The sequence below is a fragment of the Harmonia axyridis genome, chromosome 1 (assembly GCF_914767665.1).
Source record: "Harmonia axyridis chromosome 1, icHarAxyr1.1, whole genome shotgun sequence".
Lineage (NCBI taxonomy): Eukaryota > Metazoa > Arthropoda > Insecta > Coleoptera > Coccinellidae > Harmonia > Harmonia axyridis.
This window is the reverse complement of record NC_059501.1, coordinates 10,880,627-10,898,460: the sequence shown is the minus strand read 5'-3', so window position 1 is coordinate 10,898,460 and position 17,834 is coordinate 10,880,627. Positions and strand designations below refer to the sequence as shown.

General features: G+C 35.1%; 1 protein-coding gene across 3 annotated transcripts; it reads left to right on the top strand.

The window, feature by feature from the left end:
* Positions 1-3,967: 3,967 nt before the first annotated feature.
* Positions 3,968-17,203, top strand: LOC123689020. Of its 3 annotated transcripts, none has more exons than XM_045627804.1 (4): positions 3,968-4,297; positions 5,493-5,632; positions 8,232-8,462; positions 17,049-17,203. In XM_045627804.1, the coding sequence occupies exons 1-4, from the start codon at positions 3,969-3,971 to the stop codon at positions 17,180-17,182; spliced, it is 834 nt and encodes a 277-aa protein (XP_045483760.1). In that variant the 5' UTR covers position 3,968; the 3' UTR covers positions 17,183-17,203. The 3 variants fall into 3 exon arrangements, with proteins under 3 accessions (XP_045483760.1, XP_045483758.1, XP_045483759.1); XM_045627802.1 differs by having other exon boundaries at positions 8,205-8,462; XM_045627803.1 differs by lacking the exon at positions 17,049-17,203 and adding an exon at positions 14,811-14,946 and having other exon boundaries at positions 8,205-8,462.
* Positions 17,204-17,834: the final 631 nt, after the last annotated feature.

Genomic DNA, 17,834 nt, shown 5'->3' with positions numbered 1-17,834 from the left:
AAAATACCACCCTGTAGATTTCCATTCAAAATAAGCTTATCACATGATGGAAACTTTAAATTGGAATATCTATGCCAAATTTGAGTTCAATATCTTGTGAAGGGAAGGTGCTATGCGAAAAAAATTGAAAAAAAATCAAACTTTAACACCCTTTATATCGAAAACAAAGCGTTTGTGGGTCTATGTTGATACAAATTTTTTTCTTAAAATGTTCCGTGGAATCTGTCATTTCAATTTGTACCGGGTTTTTCACTATAATTTGACCCCCCTTTTACTTTGTTACTAAAAGAGGTACAAAAAAATGTTTTCTACAGAAGTTTCACGAAATGAACTAGTGTTTTTTAAAATGATTTCACAAATGAAATATATACAGAGTGGGCAACATATTGATTGCAACTTCATTTTTTCAAATGAAACACCCTGTATATTTTTCTATATTTGACTAGCTCTTTTCCCCCGACTTCAAATATATAACATATGTTTGGTCTAACTCTTTTATTGTGAGAACCACAGAGTTTCAAATTTTAAGATCCACCTGGCAAGATAAGTAATCAATTTTCAAGTGGAAGGCTGCGATAATACAAAATGCCTTTTTTTGGGTGATTTGGATGCAACTCCGTATGCTCTCTTATTTTTATTGTTATTCACATAAATATTTCAAATTTTTCCGCTTCTGTGTAGTGAATATTCGATGAATATGAATATGACAAACGACTGTTAGATATCGTTGCTTACGAGATAACTCAAAAAAGGCATTTTTCCTACAACTGCTATGAAAAGTAGCGTATTCTGCATAGTTTACTCAATTGCAAAACTATGTATTGCGCATACTGTGGGAAATATTATTCCCCACGCCACTTTGCCCACACCTCCTTTGGTAGACCAATGAAATTGGGTTTTTGAGTCGTTTCTATGGAAACGCAATAAATTAGCACATACTGTCAACGAAGGTCATTTTGATTTGAATCAAGTCCATTACTTGAATTATTGAAATTTGTGCAGTTGTAGGAAAAGTATAGTGTGCAACATGTGGAGAAAGTCCTTTTCTCGCTCGTGTGTTTGCGGCACTCGCCTTTCAGGCTCGTGCCACAAACTTCCACACTCGCGAGAAAAGTTGGACTTTCCCCACTTGTTGCACAATATACTATTGCATTAACGCAGCCTTCCACTTGAAAACTGATCACTCAGCTTGCCAGGTGGTTCTTGAAATTTGAAACTCTGTGGTACTCAGAATAAGAGAGATAGGCCAAACATATGTTATATATTCGAAATCAAGGGAAAAAGAGCCAGTCAAATATAGAAAAATATACAGGGTGTTTCATTTGAAAAAATGAAGTTGCAATCAATATGTTGCCCACTCTGTATATATTTCATTTTGTGAAATCATTTTAAAAAACACTAGACAATTTCGTGAAACTTTTGTAGGAAACATTTTTATGTACCTATTTCAGTAACAAAGTTGAAGGGGGGGTCAAATTATGGTGAAAAACCCGGTACCTCCAATTTAGAAATTCCCTGTATATGTGTGTCAATGAGAGGAAGACCTGACAAAACTCTTTGCTTTGCCTGTTGTTCACAAAATACAAAAAATTTGCATTTCAATATGACGATTCACTGAATAATTTGAAACTGAAAATTTTATAAACTCAAAACTTTGTAGAACTTTAGATCTTTCTTAGACTTCAGAGGGTGGTATGAAAATACGGAATAACCTATATGAAGATTTATCATACAACATGATGCCACCCTCAACGAAGTGTCGGAATGTTTACTAATGATCCAATAGAGATACCTTCTTCAGTATTCATTATCCATCCCCCTTGTCATCTACATCTTGAACAGCGTTTCTCTAGTTGATTGACGTTCCAGTAGATTAACGGGTTTAATATTTAGGGGATAAATGTTTCATTTATTCATTTCGCACAAGAGCTATTGTTTTGACATTTAATCAACACAAGAGAGTCTTTAGGAAAATGAATTATTCTATGCTGTCAGTGTTGATGAATAGGTAGCGATGATTCTTGAAGTTTTCCGCTGCATTTATTATTCAGTTTACTTGGTTTTAATTTACGTTTGGTGTTCGGCATCGCAAGATTTCTTCATCAGATTACTTTTAGGTGTTTCGAATACTGATTAATCTGAAAGTTTTCGAGAAAGAATAGGGTAAAAAATTCTTTTAGTTTCTTTTCGTTTGTTTGATTTTCTATTTGGTATCGTGTTCAACAACTCCAATTTCAATTAAGAAAAGGTTTTAATACCCTTTGGTATTGTAACATCGCCATTTTTCAGTTTTTATTTCGCCTTGATATCTTGATTGGTTTTTAAATATTCAATAGTTAATGTCGATTTCCAATAGGGAAATATTTATCGGAACACCGTTTAAAAGAGGCTTTAACTTTTTTATATTTCATATTCATATTTTTCTGATTTCTTGAGAAAAATCAGAAAGTAATCAATGTTTAAATTTTGATCAATGTTTAGGCAAATGGTGCAACTGGCCATAATGCTTCTATAATTAATTTCAATTCGATTTTAAATACACTGATCAACAATTGCTAGGGATCACTTATGAACTTCTCTTCATTTGTATTTTTTTCAAGTTATCTCGTGAATATCTGTACATTATATGTTCTCTAAGGAAAAAGTAAGATGTTTTGAGTTGATTATATCAAAGTCTTCCTCACTTCATCGGCTCTTGTTCACAAAATCGATTATTATCTGTAGGCTGTTATAGGTGGAGTGAAAAGCAATGTGGTATTTGTTATTAAATCTGTTTTTTTCTCTCGTTCAAACACATAAGGTGACAATAATTGAAGAAATGAGAACAATATCAGCTTATCAGTCATGCCGAGAAGACGTTTGGCTCCTGTGCAACTGGACCAAATCATACGGTGGATACAGGAAGGTTTGTCCCAGCGAGAAGTGTCCCGGGGGTTGAATGTTTCGCAAAGTGTCGTGAGTCGGGCTTGGAATAGGTTCATCCAAAACGACTCAGTAGCTTATGTTCATGGGGGAGGTCGGCAGCGCAGTACAACAGCTGCCCAAGATCGTCTTTTGATCCTCAATGCTAGGAGAAATCCCACTTACCCGGCGTCGCGGCTCAATAGATCACTGAGAGTTGCAACAGGAATTCTAATTTCGAACCAGACTGTAAGACGACGACTACATGTTCGTGGTTTGAGAGCACGTAGGAGGGTACAACATCCCCGTTTGAATAGGGAACACCGGGTTCATCGACGGCAATGGGCAGAACACCACCATGACCAGCCAGAGATATCACGATATGATTATTGAACCCATAATTGTTCCGTTTGCGGCTGCCGTGGGCGAGAATTTCATTTTAATTGACGATAATGCCCGTCCACACCGTAGTCGTCTGGTTAATGAAGCGCTAGAAACTCATGCTATTGATAGGATGGACTGGCCAGCTCGCTCTCCAGACATGAATTGCATCGAACATGTCTGGTTTGAGATGTCTAGACAATTGTCAACCTTAGAACAACCGATCAATAACCTGGAGGACCTTTCTAACTCTTTACGGGATATTTGGACGAATTTGCCCCAAAATTTTATAAATCGTTTGATCGAAAGTATGCCTCGTAGGGTAGAATGCTTGAGACGAGCTCGTGGGGGACCAACTAGGTACTAGCTTAACCGAAACTTCAGCCTTCTTGTGGTTTCATCATAAAATTTTTATGTTATTCAAACACAGAATTTTAAGTGTTCCTAATAAAGTCTCTTTTTCTCTCCAAATTTCCTTTTTTTCATTCTTTCCTCAAGTGAACCATATTATCAACTGAAAATACTCTGATATCTGACTAAATATATAATCTTGGAGCGAATATTTCAGAAATAAATTTAGAACAAGTAAATGATCTCTATCAATTGTTGAGCAGTGTATTTTAATGTAGGCGAATATTGTCAACTTGCATTTTCTCCTTTGAATTTGATAAAATTTCAGTTCAGCCATGAGACCATCAAGAATCCCTTGGATTCTACTCGTACTAACTTTTGCATGGATGACTTCCGCTGCTTCGACCACAAACCAAACCTACATAGAGAACGAGAATTCTCTTTGGTATGAAATTGGAGAAGTAACAGGCATGCTACTAAAAACGTGCCTTGATGTAGCCGCCACCACGAAAACAAGAATCGAGTTCTCTGATGTCTTCCAAAATTGTCTGAGACGTAAAAGTTTGCTTGTTCTGAATAGATCGTTAAGGGCAGACGTTATAAGTGTCGGCAATGGGATTCAATTGGTGAAATGTAGAGATGCGAATTTGACGCAATTCGACAGGTGAGCGAGATAAGAGCTTTTCGTGTTTCCAATTTTTCTTTTCCACTCTTCACTCGGCAATTGAATTTATTGCAGTGAATTTTTTATATTCGGGAATACGATGAAGAAATATTTCGAAACCAATTTTATGTTTCAAGTCTTTTCGACTCGAAATATTTCAGGGTCGGTCCTGGGAACTTTGTTTTCTTAATAATTGAAGAATTACCAATCCGATCGAACTGAAATGTTCCGGCAAAATATCCTGATAATTTAAAAAAAAATTTGTAAGCTGAAGTGACAACACTTCTTTTCACTTGAACGCTAATAGAAAATTCACGTGGACTTCAACTTTCAAATTCTGAGGATCCTATCATTGAATGATTAAAAAAAAGAAAATAATTATAAAAAAATCATGGGTCTCTTGTGATTTCGAAATTATCTTCTTAAACTGAATTAATATACAGGGTGGCCATTTGAAAACGAAACAGACGAGATTACAGACGAAATAAAGTTTTTCGATAGAAATGCTCGGACAGGTCGATTTCTGTTTCGAGAGGGACAACTTAAGATGTAGGTTTCGGACGCATAGCGCTTCAACCCTTGCTGCTACAACCCCCACCCCCAATTTTTGAATAGGGAAGATGGGGTGAGTGATACCTCAATTTAAAGGTATTTTTATACTGATTTCAGCACAGTAATTGTTTTTTCATTTTTTGCATTAGTTCTCGAAATATTCATGCGTTAGTTAGTTAGGAAGGAAGCCACAGTCATGGTTGTTTTGAAGCTCAAAATGTCGATTTTTCACAAAACACTACAAGTGCCATGAAAACGCCACTTCATTTTCAAATACTTAGTTAAGAATATTTCGAGAACTAATGCATAAAATGAAAAAACAATTACTGTGCTGAAATCAGTATAAAAATACCTTTCAAATGAGGTATCACTCACCCCATCTTCCCTATTCAAAATTTGGGGGTGAGGGCTGTAGTAGCAAGGGTTGAAGCGCTATGCGTCCGTAACCTACATCTTAAGTTGTCCCCTCGAAACAGAAATCGACCTGTCCGAGCATTTCTATCGAAAAACTTTATTTCGTCTGTTATCTCGTCTGTTTCGTTTTCAAATGGCCATCCTGTATATTTTTATTATTTCAAAACTACTTCGATACCTTTATTTAATTTTGAGAATTTTCAAATGAGGTTATACATTTTAATTTCAGATACAACGGTAGAGGTCGTTTCATAAGAGATCAAGTGGATTGGAACAACGAAGTTTCTCAGAAGCTGTACGATTTATTTGATACACATGAGCTAAAGATCAATTTAAACAGTGATGATGAAGTACAAGCAAGACATAGAGGTAAATAATATTGGTCTTTGAATTGTGGTTAGGCGACAAACATTTAATTTTGAGCCTTTGAAATTCGAAGATTGGTTTTTCGTTCATGAAAAAAGTTGAATTCCATATGCAAATGGAATTTATCTATTTAAAACTCCCTTCATTTATGATAATGTCATGTATATCTCTTAGTGAAAGCACATTCCCGAACTCCAATGTTTGGTACATTGTTGTCTGGAAGAGTATTGTTTTTACTACTACACCTTTTACAATTGTAGTTTAGAAAATGAAGTTCAGAAAAGGGAACAAGTATTTCATAATAGGAAAGTATAATTCAGAAAAGAAAATTTTGATTTCAGAATAGTTAATTTGATTTCAGAAAAACGAAATTGAAATTCAGATAAGGAAGTTGGAATTCAGAAACATAAAGTTGTAATAGCGAATAGTGAATTGAATTTGAGAAACATCAAATTATATTACCGAAAAAGAAAATTGTATTTCAGAAGTTATCAATCCAATTTCAGATAATGTGTTATGTAATTCAGAACAGAACCGAATATGAAGTACCAGTACAATATGCAACACAGGTATTACATAGATATGACTACCAGGGAATTGAGGTATTGAAGAAAACGAAAAAATCTTGAACTTAAAAAAAAAGCCTCGAGGTAAACACCGGTTGATCCTGAGCCTTTTTATGGACTTGGAAAAGACCAATATAAGACAGCGGTCCAACAATGGGAATGGGGCAATAGAATAACCCACTGGAAGAACACTCTTGGTCTTGGTCAGGCAAAGAAATTTGTGGTGTTTTCACTGACATAAACCAGGAAGCTCTTGAAGTTAATACGAGCTGAGTTTTTCGTAATGGTGGGACTGCTGACAGGACACTGTCGATGCAAATCCGTTTTGTACCGCATGATTTAGTTAGCAGATGAGATTTGCGATATCTGTGGAAAGGAGATGGGTGTGGACTGGCCTAAGAACCACTCAGATGGAAAAGTCTATCCTGGATAATCTCGGAGTAACAGCCAAGGCTTCAAAGGATGTCCTCGGCTCCGCTAACAGTATCAACGGCCTCCTTGGATTTGTTGAATAGGTATAGGGTTAAGAATAACAGATCAATTTGGTCACAGTTACCAAAAGCTAAAAGAGCCGCAACGATCCCGATTATAATAATATAACCTGATAATGATAATACTATGTATTAGGTACGATTCATTTTCATTGATTTTGAAGTAAAGGGTGTTTTTTTAGAGCTATAGAACTTTAAATTGCAATAAAACAACGATGGATTATTCGATTGACATGAATTTTATTTATCCGCAAGATAATCTTGTGGCATTACATTTTAAATATGATCTCTGGCATATGACCGTCACGGCTGGCTCGGATGTAGTGCCATCTGGACGTCCAATTTTCGATAACTTTTTCCAACATTTGTGGCCGTATATCGGCAATAACACGGCGAATGTTGTCTTCCAAATGGTCAAGGGTTTGTGGCTTATCCGCATAGACCAATGACTTCACTTAGCCCCACAGAAATTAGTCTAGCGGTGTTAAATCACAAGATCTTGGAGGCCAATTCACAGGTCCAAAACGTGAAATTAGGTGGTCACCAAACGAGTCTTTCAATAAATCGATTGTGGCACGAGCTGTGTGACATGTTGCGCCGTCTTGTTGGAACCACAGCTCCTGGACATCATGGTTGTTCAATTCAGGAATGAAAAAGTTAGTAATCATGGCTCTATACCGATCACAATTGACTGTAACGTTCTGGCCATCATCGTTTTTGAAGAAGTACGGACCAATGATTCCACCAGCCCATGAAGCGCACCAAACAGTCAGTTTTTCTGGATGTAACGGTGTTTCGACATACACTTGAGGATTATCCACACTCCAAATGCGTCAGTTTTGTTTGTTGACGGAGCCATTCAATCAGAAGTGCGCTTCATCGCTAAACAAAATAAAATGGACGTAGTGCGCGATACGTATTCCGCACAGAACCATTATTTTCGAAATAAAATTGCACTATTTGCAAGCGTGGTTCAGGCGTGAGTGTATTCATGATGAATTGCCAAAACAAACTGAGAATAAATCACTTGACAGCTGTTAAATCGGTCGTCATCTTGAACAGTAATGGCAACTTAAAGTTATATACCTCGAAAAAAACACCCTTTACATGTTACCAATTCAGAATTACAATTTCTTATTTCTGAATTCCAAATTATCAAATCCCAATTCCAATGTATATTTGCTGTATTCAATATCTTTTTTTCTGAATTATTTATTGCTATTCTGAAATATAAATTACCGTCTCTGAATATAAAGTTCTTTTTCTGAATTGCAAATTTTCTATTCTGAATAACAACTCCCCATTCTAAATTCTTCTAAAATTCAATTTGATTTTCTGAATTATATTTTACGCTTTCTGAATTACAATTGAAAAAAGTGTAGTTACACAATGAAGTATTATTATAAAACTTTTAGTATAAGCTAGAATCTATACTAATCAATTATCTGCTTTTTATACCTTACAATTTACCTATTACTTTTTACCCAAACTGACCAGCTTATAAAAATTTATTTCCAGATGACACCGTCTTTTCTCAAATTTCAGGCCGTCGACGGAAAGACAACATGATGGTATCCTTGCTTGTATTCGCCATAATTGCCGTTGGTTTGATAGTAATTCCGATGGGCTTCCAATTCCTCGCCGTGCTCGGAGGAAAAGCCTTGCTTCTAGCCAAACTGGCCCTTATACTCTCCTCCATACAGGGTTTGAAGAAGATTGCGACCAGCAGTTTGAATTACGGCCTCTACACTCACCACTCGGCGCCCGGAAATCCATGTAAGTGACTGGATTTTCTTCCGGACAAACTTTCCGCCCGCGGGCTACATCTGTCTAGAGCGATTCAGAAGAGATTACCGTGCAGATGGTATCGATTTCATCTTGAAGCTTTGTCCGCCTGTTGATTAGACGCTTTGAGGTTGGGGAATTTCACTTTGTCTTTCATGTGTCGCGTGTTTGCTATTTAGTCTATTATTCCAAGGCGACCAGACATCACTTATTATATTCTGGTTAACAAAATGTGTAGTACTGAGTGTGCTTGGTACACGCTACAATGAATATTCTTCAATACTTTGGCGAGGCGTTCTTAGATAATTTTGCGGTGTTTCAAACTGGGACTTTCATGGAATTGTCAGTTTGGCACTCAGTGTTCCCTACTTTACATGGTGTACCCAAATTGCAGGAACAAATGACAGATTCCACAGATCATTTTAAAGAAAAAAAGTCCTATAAAAGTAGGCTCGCAAATTCTTTTTTCCTTGAGAGAGAGGGTGTTGAAGTATGATTTTTTTCTCATAGCACCTTTCGTTCACAAGATACCTAAGTTAAATTCAGCATAAATATTTCAATTTGAAGTTTTCATTTTGTGATATGCACATTTTGAATACAAATATACAGGGTGATATTTTTTCTGGAGCAATGGCCGCTTCTTTCCTCCAGAACTTTTTGTTGGTGAACCACTGGTAGTCTAGAAAAATGTAAAATAAAACTTTGGTCATGTACGACACTTTTTGGTTTCTTGTTGTTTTGTTGTATCTGTTACCGATTTCGACAAAAACTTTCAAATAATTCTCTTGTAATCCTCAGGAAAATTCAAATGATTTTAAAGATCCAGTTATCAAGCTGTGATGAATAAAATAATTATTATATCTGGTACTTATTCACTTAACCTGTAGCGGAGATTACAAAAAATTCGATAAATTGGTTAAATCATTATAAAATTAAGGAAATACATCAAATAAACTGTATCTCGAAAACAAAGCGTTTGCGGGCCCATGTTTATAGGACATTTTTCACTCAATTATCCGAGGAATCTCTTATTTCTCTTAGTAGCTTCAATTTAGGAACACACCGTATTCACTTCCCAATTCCTTAACGCAGCATGGTTACTCTGCCGTAGAATGGTTCGGTTTATGCCTTAAGAGGAGCCGTTCTTCTGAGAAAAACGCAGTCCACGATGCCATCTTTTAGGAAAGAAATGAATCATAAGAATATGAAGCCTGAATTTGCACGCACTGTAGCACTACCTAGCTGGTAGATCCGCATAATTGCTTGATTTATCTAGTCGACTGATCCACCTAACATGCAGATCTATTCAGAATTCTAGATCCATCTTGACAATCGCTGTAACATTGTTGGTTTTGCCCGGTAGAAGAAATATATATCTCATATTTTGATTGCTGATTTTGTACATTCATTGAGAAAAACGAGGTTCTCAGTATAAGCAGAAGAAATGTAAACGATGCATCATACATTTTAACGTATGATAGAAGAATACAAACCTCAGCGAATACTCTGTCTCCCCATATGGGTGTAGTGATTGGTTTGTGTATTTGTTCACAGAATAAGCTGACATATGTATTTATATTGAAGGGCTTCTTCTTCATCCACACAAAATCTTTCCCATCCTTATGCTTCACCAAAAGTTGACTACATATAAATTAAATCTGAAATAAAAAGAGAAAACAATCAGAAAGGAGTAACAAATGAACCTATCTAATAGTTTCCATTAAACTCATTTAAAGTTAGCGTTTTGAAAAGAATCTGAAACTGAATGGATAGCTTGGAAACAATCATAAAATTTATAAATTGGACAAGTATTCTCCAAGTGCTAAATGGTAAACCACAGTGGTCACCAAACTCACATAGTGGGCTTTCAATAGAATGCCATTTGAAGAGAATTCTATTGCAACGACCTTGACCAGTCCTAAGTCGATTCCAAATACACCAAATTTTCCTAGGAAGATTGAAACCTGGAACTTTCTCTGAAGGATCAATGTTTAGACTTTCGTTGAAGACATTACAAGAACTCCATTCCCAACGCCAAATTTCCTTATAACTTTCATTAGATCGAAGGAAAGTTTTAATCCATAAAGGTTTGCGTGACTCTAATCTGGCAGTTTTAGTATCTGGGAGGTAAGATTCAATTGGAAATGAGTTCGGGTGGAAATGAAATTTATCCCAAGATTTCTTGACTGCAACCTGTTTACGAATATGAGGCGAAAGTACACTGGTAACCAATGTTAAGGTGTAGATCTAATAGTTTCATTGATAATTCTCATAGAAACGTTAAGCTGTTCAACAATTTTATGAACAGGACCACCATCGAACCAAACAGAACAACAGTAAACTAGCTAGTGTGGATATCTTCATAGTAAATATTAAAGGGTGTTTTTTTTAGAGCTATAGAACTTTAAATTGCAATAAAACAAAGATGGATCATTCGATTGCCATGAATTTTATTTATCCGCAAGATAATCTTGTGGCATTACATTTCAAATATGGTTTCTGGCATATAACCGCCACGGCTGGCTCGGATGTAGTCCAATCTAGACGTCTAATTTTCGATGAATTTTTCAAACATTTGTGGCCGTATATCGGCAATAACACGGAGAATGTTGTCTTCCAAATGGTCAAGAGTTTGTGGCTTATCCGCATAGACCAATGACTTTACATAGCCCCACAGAAAGTAGTCTAGCGGTGTTAAATCACAAGATCTTGGAGGCCAATGTACAGGTCCAAAACGTGAAATTAGGCGGTCACCAAACGTGTCTTTCAATAAATCGATTGTGGCACGAGCTGTGGGACATGTTGCACCGTCTTGTTGGGACCACAGCACCTAGACATCATGGTTGTTCAATTCAGGAATTAAAAAGTTAGTAATCATGGCTCTATACCGATCACCATTGACTGTAACGTTCTGGCCAAAATGGACGTAGTGAGCGATACGTATTTCGCACAGAACCATTATTTTCGAAATGAAATTGCACTATTTGCAAGCGTTGTCTTTTGTCTATTGTCTATTGATGATGAATTGCCAAACTAAACTGAGAATAAATCACTTGACAGCTGTGCAATCGGTCGCCATCTTGAATAGTAATGTCAACTTAAAGTTATATACTTCGAAAAAAAACACCCTCTACAACAATTCAGTACGAGACATTTTTTCAATCAGAAAATAACTAAAGATTAGTGATGGTGGGACGATACTCTATCCGGACGATACAGAAAAGATTACCGCTCGGATAGTATCGATTTCATCTCGAAGTTCTGCCCGTCTGTTGATTAAACACTAGAGATTCGGGGAATTCCATTCCGCTTGGCGTTTTTGCGTCGCGCGTTCTCCATTCAGCGTTTGTGACGCGTGCTGATGACTTGGCGGCGTGTTTGCTGATGTTTCTGAGGGTCTAATCCTTCGATGAATATGGAGGGACCGATTGATGGGGAAAATATGTGTGGGTTGATGTTGATCTGTTTGGAGAACTCAATAGAATGATGTTTCGGTTATTCCGTTTCCGCTTCGCGATTTTAAATTGAGATTATTGTGAAAAATATCGAAAACATTTTATGTTACAGTGAAGATGAGGCTGATTTTGATGATCGTTCGGACAGATGTACTCAAGGGCAGACAATTTTTTTCATGCTAACCATTATTGCACGATCCCATCTTTATGTATTACATGTAGATATTTTGTTTTGTTGGTTATTTAGTGACTGTATATTTCATTTATTGCTGTTTACTTGTTTAAATTCATCATATATTATACTGGGAAACGGAAATACTTCACAGGTGCATAGGTGGCACCAAGGCGGACCTGGAGATACGCCATTTATTGGGTCTTATTCTCTTCGTAGCCGAGATACAGGGTGTTTTATGAATGTTGCCCGTTTCTTTCTGAAGCCATATCAAACGAAGCACCCGGTATATTTTCTTCATATTTGGCGAATATGTTCCTAATTGAGAACCCAAACGTATCATGCAATAACCGCCTTGAAAATCAGGGCCGGGTTAACAAAAAATTATGAATCGTTTGAATCCTCGTAACAACACCCTGAACATCGCAATTTTGAAAATCTGTTTTAATATTCGGAAACACCACTAAAAACTAAACTGAGACCTGAACAAATTTTCGCGCAGAAAGTTTTACTGAACCAATTTTCAACGTAAAAGTGAAGTTTTTAAGAACTTGGATACCTGAAAGTGGTTTGAAGTGACTTTTAACAATGAATTATCAAAAATATTGAATCCAAAATTATTTCAAGATTACTTTCATAAACAAAGAATGTTAGCTGTGACTACTTTGATTGATACTCCGTACTGAATTTAGGTTATTTTGAAAATCGAAACTATGATTTTTAATTCGAAATACCGAGTGAGATCTTTGAATCAGGAATAATCCGGTCCTAGAATTTTGAAATTAATTAATATCTCCCTGACTCGTTTCCAGCATGTGCCAATAACATCACAAGTTTCAATAAATCCTGCCGATAAGTACGATTCTGATGATGGTCTCAATATTTAAATATATGAATAAGAGAACTAACCCTGTAGCTTTCTGAGGAAAGGCAGAAATCAATTTTTAATAGTCAATCCGTACTCCTCTAGTCCTACTCTACCTCCGATAAGAGTATGCACAGTTACTCCTGGGACGCCCTGTATGAAATGAGAATTGGCGATAAATAGTATTAACGATTATTTTGAAAATATTCGAATTCACATCTAAGGTATAAACTGATTCAGCCTGAAAAATAATTCATCTCGGTTGTAATCACCTCTTCCCACCAAATCTAATTAATAGATTATTCGAAATTTTATTGGTTGATATGAAACACAACTTCGTTGATCCAGATTCATGCGAATTTGATGAATTCCATAATTAGAGGCGAACAGAATCTATAAAATGTGACCTGCATAATGTGTTGGTTGAAAGCACTTAGTAGCACGTTTCCGGTTATGTAGTTAGGCACACTTTCCGGGTTATGGCTTTATTCCGTGGGTGGATGGGTGTATAATAAAGTTGAAATTAGGTTATGGTTAAATTTAATATTGCATGTTTTCGAATGAGTATTTCGCATTAATTTCTCCGGAAAAAGTTTATGTGATTTTTAATTTGTGGTTTTGTGAACAATCCTGAAATTCTGTCATGACATACTTCTTTGAAGCCCAGAAATAAGGATGATGAAATATATTTGTTGAAGCAATGGTCACCTATCAAGCATGGAACTCTGATGATATTGTTGTTGACAGTTATTCTTTCATCGAATCAAATTCAAAAAAATGTGACCTTCTCCTTAATATTTTTCCTAGTGTATCAATGAGAGTCAAATAATATAATCGAGCTCCATTTGTGCTGCTATCATTACTAAATTATTATTGATGAAGGATTGATAGAAATTATATGGTGACATGTTGTACATAGGCGTACAACTTCGCTTTCGCTGTTTTTTCCGAAATTCGAGGCTTTATTTAAAAAACTGGTTATACATTTATGATTCAGTATTGTCCATAGCTGGCCACTACTTCCTTCGATCTTTCGGGCAGCGTACAAATCCCGCGTTGAAAAAACAGGTCATCTTTTGAAGCGATCGACGAATCGATACAATTTTTTACTTCTCTTTAAGACTGGAAGTGATGGTCAGCCAGGTCGTATGACACGATCGAAACAAGTGATAGTCGAACAATTTCCTCGTTTCTGAATCATTTCCATGAGTTTCAGGCGTTTTGAATTGACTTGTTGCGTCACTTGTACTAAGTCTGCATCCTTGTTGCGTTCGACACGAGTCTTGATCAAGAAAATCCTTCAATTCTTCATCTTCGAAAAACTTTCTCTCTTCCACCGCCATGCTGATCTTCGAAGTCAAAATCACCGTTCTTGAATCGTTGAAACCAATCTAAACACGTTCTTTCACTAATAGCGTCCTTACCATAGTCATTTGAAAGTATTCGATGAGCCTCAGCGGCAGATTTCCTCATATTAAAGCAGAAAATTAAAACCTCCCGCGCTACTTACGGCTACAGTCATCTATTGCTAAACGGAGGAAGCAAAGTTGTACAACTAATTGTCCGATTGGACTAAGCTTTTCTTAACTGAAACCATTTTGATATTTTGTTCTTATACTCTTTTCGATCAATTCTAAGGAGACCTTCTATAGAGTATTAGTAAATCGGACAAAATCCTTAGTAGCTTTAGCTATAACATATACAAGTGGTTAGGTGTAATCAACTAATAGGAAATATAGTACTAATGAATATAAGAACTAATTTGTAATATATTTTTCACATATATTTACAAATGATAAGTAGGCTTGGTTCGCACTATGTAACATTACAAAGAGCCAAATTTTCAGGGCACTATGATAGAACATGGACTAGCCACCCATCAACAACTCATGACTCAGCTCAAGGAGGATATTACAGCAGTCATGAGCCTTATAGCTATTTTCTTCATCCCCGAATCGATGAGGAATAGTGAATTTCAATTACTACTATATTGGAAAGGAAAACCTTCTTCTTTTTTGGTTTTCATTTCTCATAGAAGACGATTATTACAAGTTAGATCTTTCCTCTTATCAACCGAATGGTTTCGATAAAAAAACAGAATAGAAAAAAGATTGGATAACTTCGAATTTTGTTTGTCATTACTTAATAAGAATCTAGTTGCCTTCCAGTTCATAATAAACACTTTATGTTGTTTTTTATTTCATAAATGGATAACTTATACGTTTCGAAAAATTGTAATAAATACTAATCTTTCTACTAAAAAGGTATTGAAAAGTTATAGTGAAGTATTAATACTCCATTGAAACTGAAATAATGAATATTTATTATGATAAATTTTGTGAAAAAAGTTTATGTTTCCAATCTTTGGGTCTTTATCTGAAAAAATTGTAATGTACAAAAAAGCGTCAGGTATCCATTTATTGTAAAATAGAAATCAACACGAAGTGAGGGTTATTAACTAATTCTACGAAAGTCTGATAGAGAAGGCTATGAATTCTACAAAACCTAATAATTCATAGAGCTCTTTAAAGCTCAATTATTTCTCATCCGAATGAAAATTTCATGAATTCTACTTCTACTTATTCAACCTTCACTGACAATACATCAAAGACAAAACACTATGTTAGAAGTCGAGAGAAATTTGATGTAAGCTTCTCTGGGAAGATTTTCTGATCTGAATACCAATAAACCGACATCAATCCGTCACTGAGACTTAGATGAGAGTTAATCGAGGTCTTCACACCTTAGAAACCAGGTCACAACCGAATAGAAGCATTTTTACGTGCTACCCATGAATAAATGCTTTCTTTGATTTAGCGGTGGCTATTGAGGTTTTATATTAGTTGAATGTAAAAAAATTCTCGATTCAGAATTGTATATGCGTAATTTTAAAGTTTAAATGAAAATGTTCGCGAACAATTATTGCTCATTTTAGAGAGAACACAACAATTTTGAAATTTTTATAAATAAATGTGGGATGTTCATTAGTGTAACTTTATTTTTAGTTGTATAGTTAGTGATGAAGTAATATATGATAGATTCTAAGAATATGATGGAAACATTTTTCGATTTCCTTCAATGCTCAATTTATTATTTTATGTGTGAAACCAAGAAAAAATATTCCATGAAAAAAAAAATTCTTTCTACGAAATTGAGAAATTTGAGTTTTCTGCGCATATTGTGTTTGGAATCTGTAAAATGATATTAAGAAAATACATGAAAAAATATCAATTATAATCAAATAATAATCAAAAAAGAAATACCAATCTCATGTGAGTTCGACGAATAGGTATAATGAAATTCTAAAAGCTAACAATAATAAAATTTTTGTATTGTTATGTTTGGCATTTAGCATGAAATTCATTCGAAAAAACTGATTCTTGAATATATGCAGAATTTCACGAAAACTCTTGAGCTATAGATAAAAAGTAATATTTTATTTCATCATCGAAAAGGTGATTAATTTAAGGCATAATTCACTTTTTTTATGTTTTTATTTATTACTCTTTTGAATATTCTTATCATGAAAGTTGTGTACAAAGTGAATTATATTTATTTAAGATGTATTGTTATCGTTCTGAATCAGTTAGTGACAATATTTATTAGTCAATTTTTATTGTGTTATTTATTGAAGTTATTTATTTTAAAATAGGAAATAAAGTTCATCAAATGAAGTGTTAGATATTTATTTTACATAACTATTGTATACAGGGTATTATTTGGAATTGAAGTGTTTGTTGAATTTTAAATGATTTTTATTTGTACTTACTCCATAGTCCATATAATTTTCACATATTAATAGAAGAGCAAAATAGTTCCTTCCAACAATTATTAATTCTGTTAATTATTTTAATGATTCGATGCTCAGTTTATTTTGTCCAATTGAGAGTTTCTATTAACCTATATGACAATTCGAAACTATTGAACAGACATTACTTTTCAATCTTGGATATCAAGTTATGTATCACATCACCAATCTAGAGGCACCTCGTAGCAAAAACAAGATTCCACATGCACCTGAGCACTCCACTACTAGTTCTCGCACACACAAAAATGAGGTGTTTTTCAATAAGGACTATTTTCAGGGGATGGAGAGGAAAAGTGGAATTATCCCCATTTTTCGAGTAGCGGAATGTCGCAAGGATACAATTACCCTCAGCCTCACCAAGACCCGATGATGTACCACAAAAACTCCTATAAACGAAACGACGATGTCTGAAATTACAGGATGATAACAATAAATTATAACTCGAAAGACAACCCTCAATTATGTAATATTCATTTTGTAGGGATGTCGAATTGTTGTTACCTTTCCTTGAATAGTCCTTTTAAACTCATTTTCCAGACATCATCCATATAGATATCACCTTAGCTGGTTTTGTGCGAGACAGAACACAAAAATCTTTAAATTGCCTATAAAATTCTTCAGGACCTGAATTCACATTTTTTTTTCAAAAAAATCACAATAAAAAAATTTAAATCCTAAAAAGACAACTAATTGTTTGCACACACGTCTGAAAAAGTAACTTTCAAAAGCGTAGATAACTTCTAGTAACTGCACTTTCAGAGTATGGCCATTGGTGATGTTTGTCTACTGAACCTTGAATCACCCTGTAGATGCATTTTTGGATCTCATATTCGTAAAAATCTTTCAAGATGATGGATTTTCAAACACAAAATTCGCTTCCTATATTTCGTTCAAAAATTTTCAATCATAGTCTTTCTTTAGGATGACGAAATTGAATTCGAATTATTAATCATTTTATAGCGAGTCTAATCTGATAAGTTGGTCCATTTCAAGCATATTATTTTTGCGAATTAGGCACATATCATCCAAATGATGAATGAATCGATGTGATATTAAATAAATG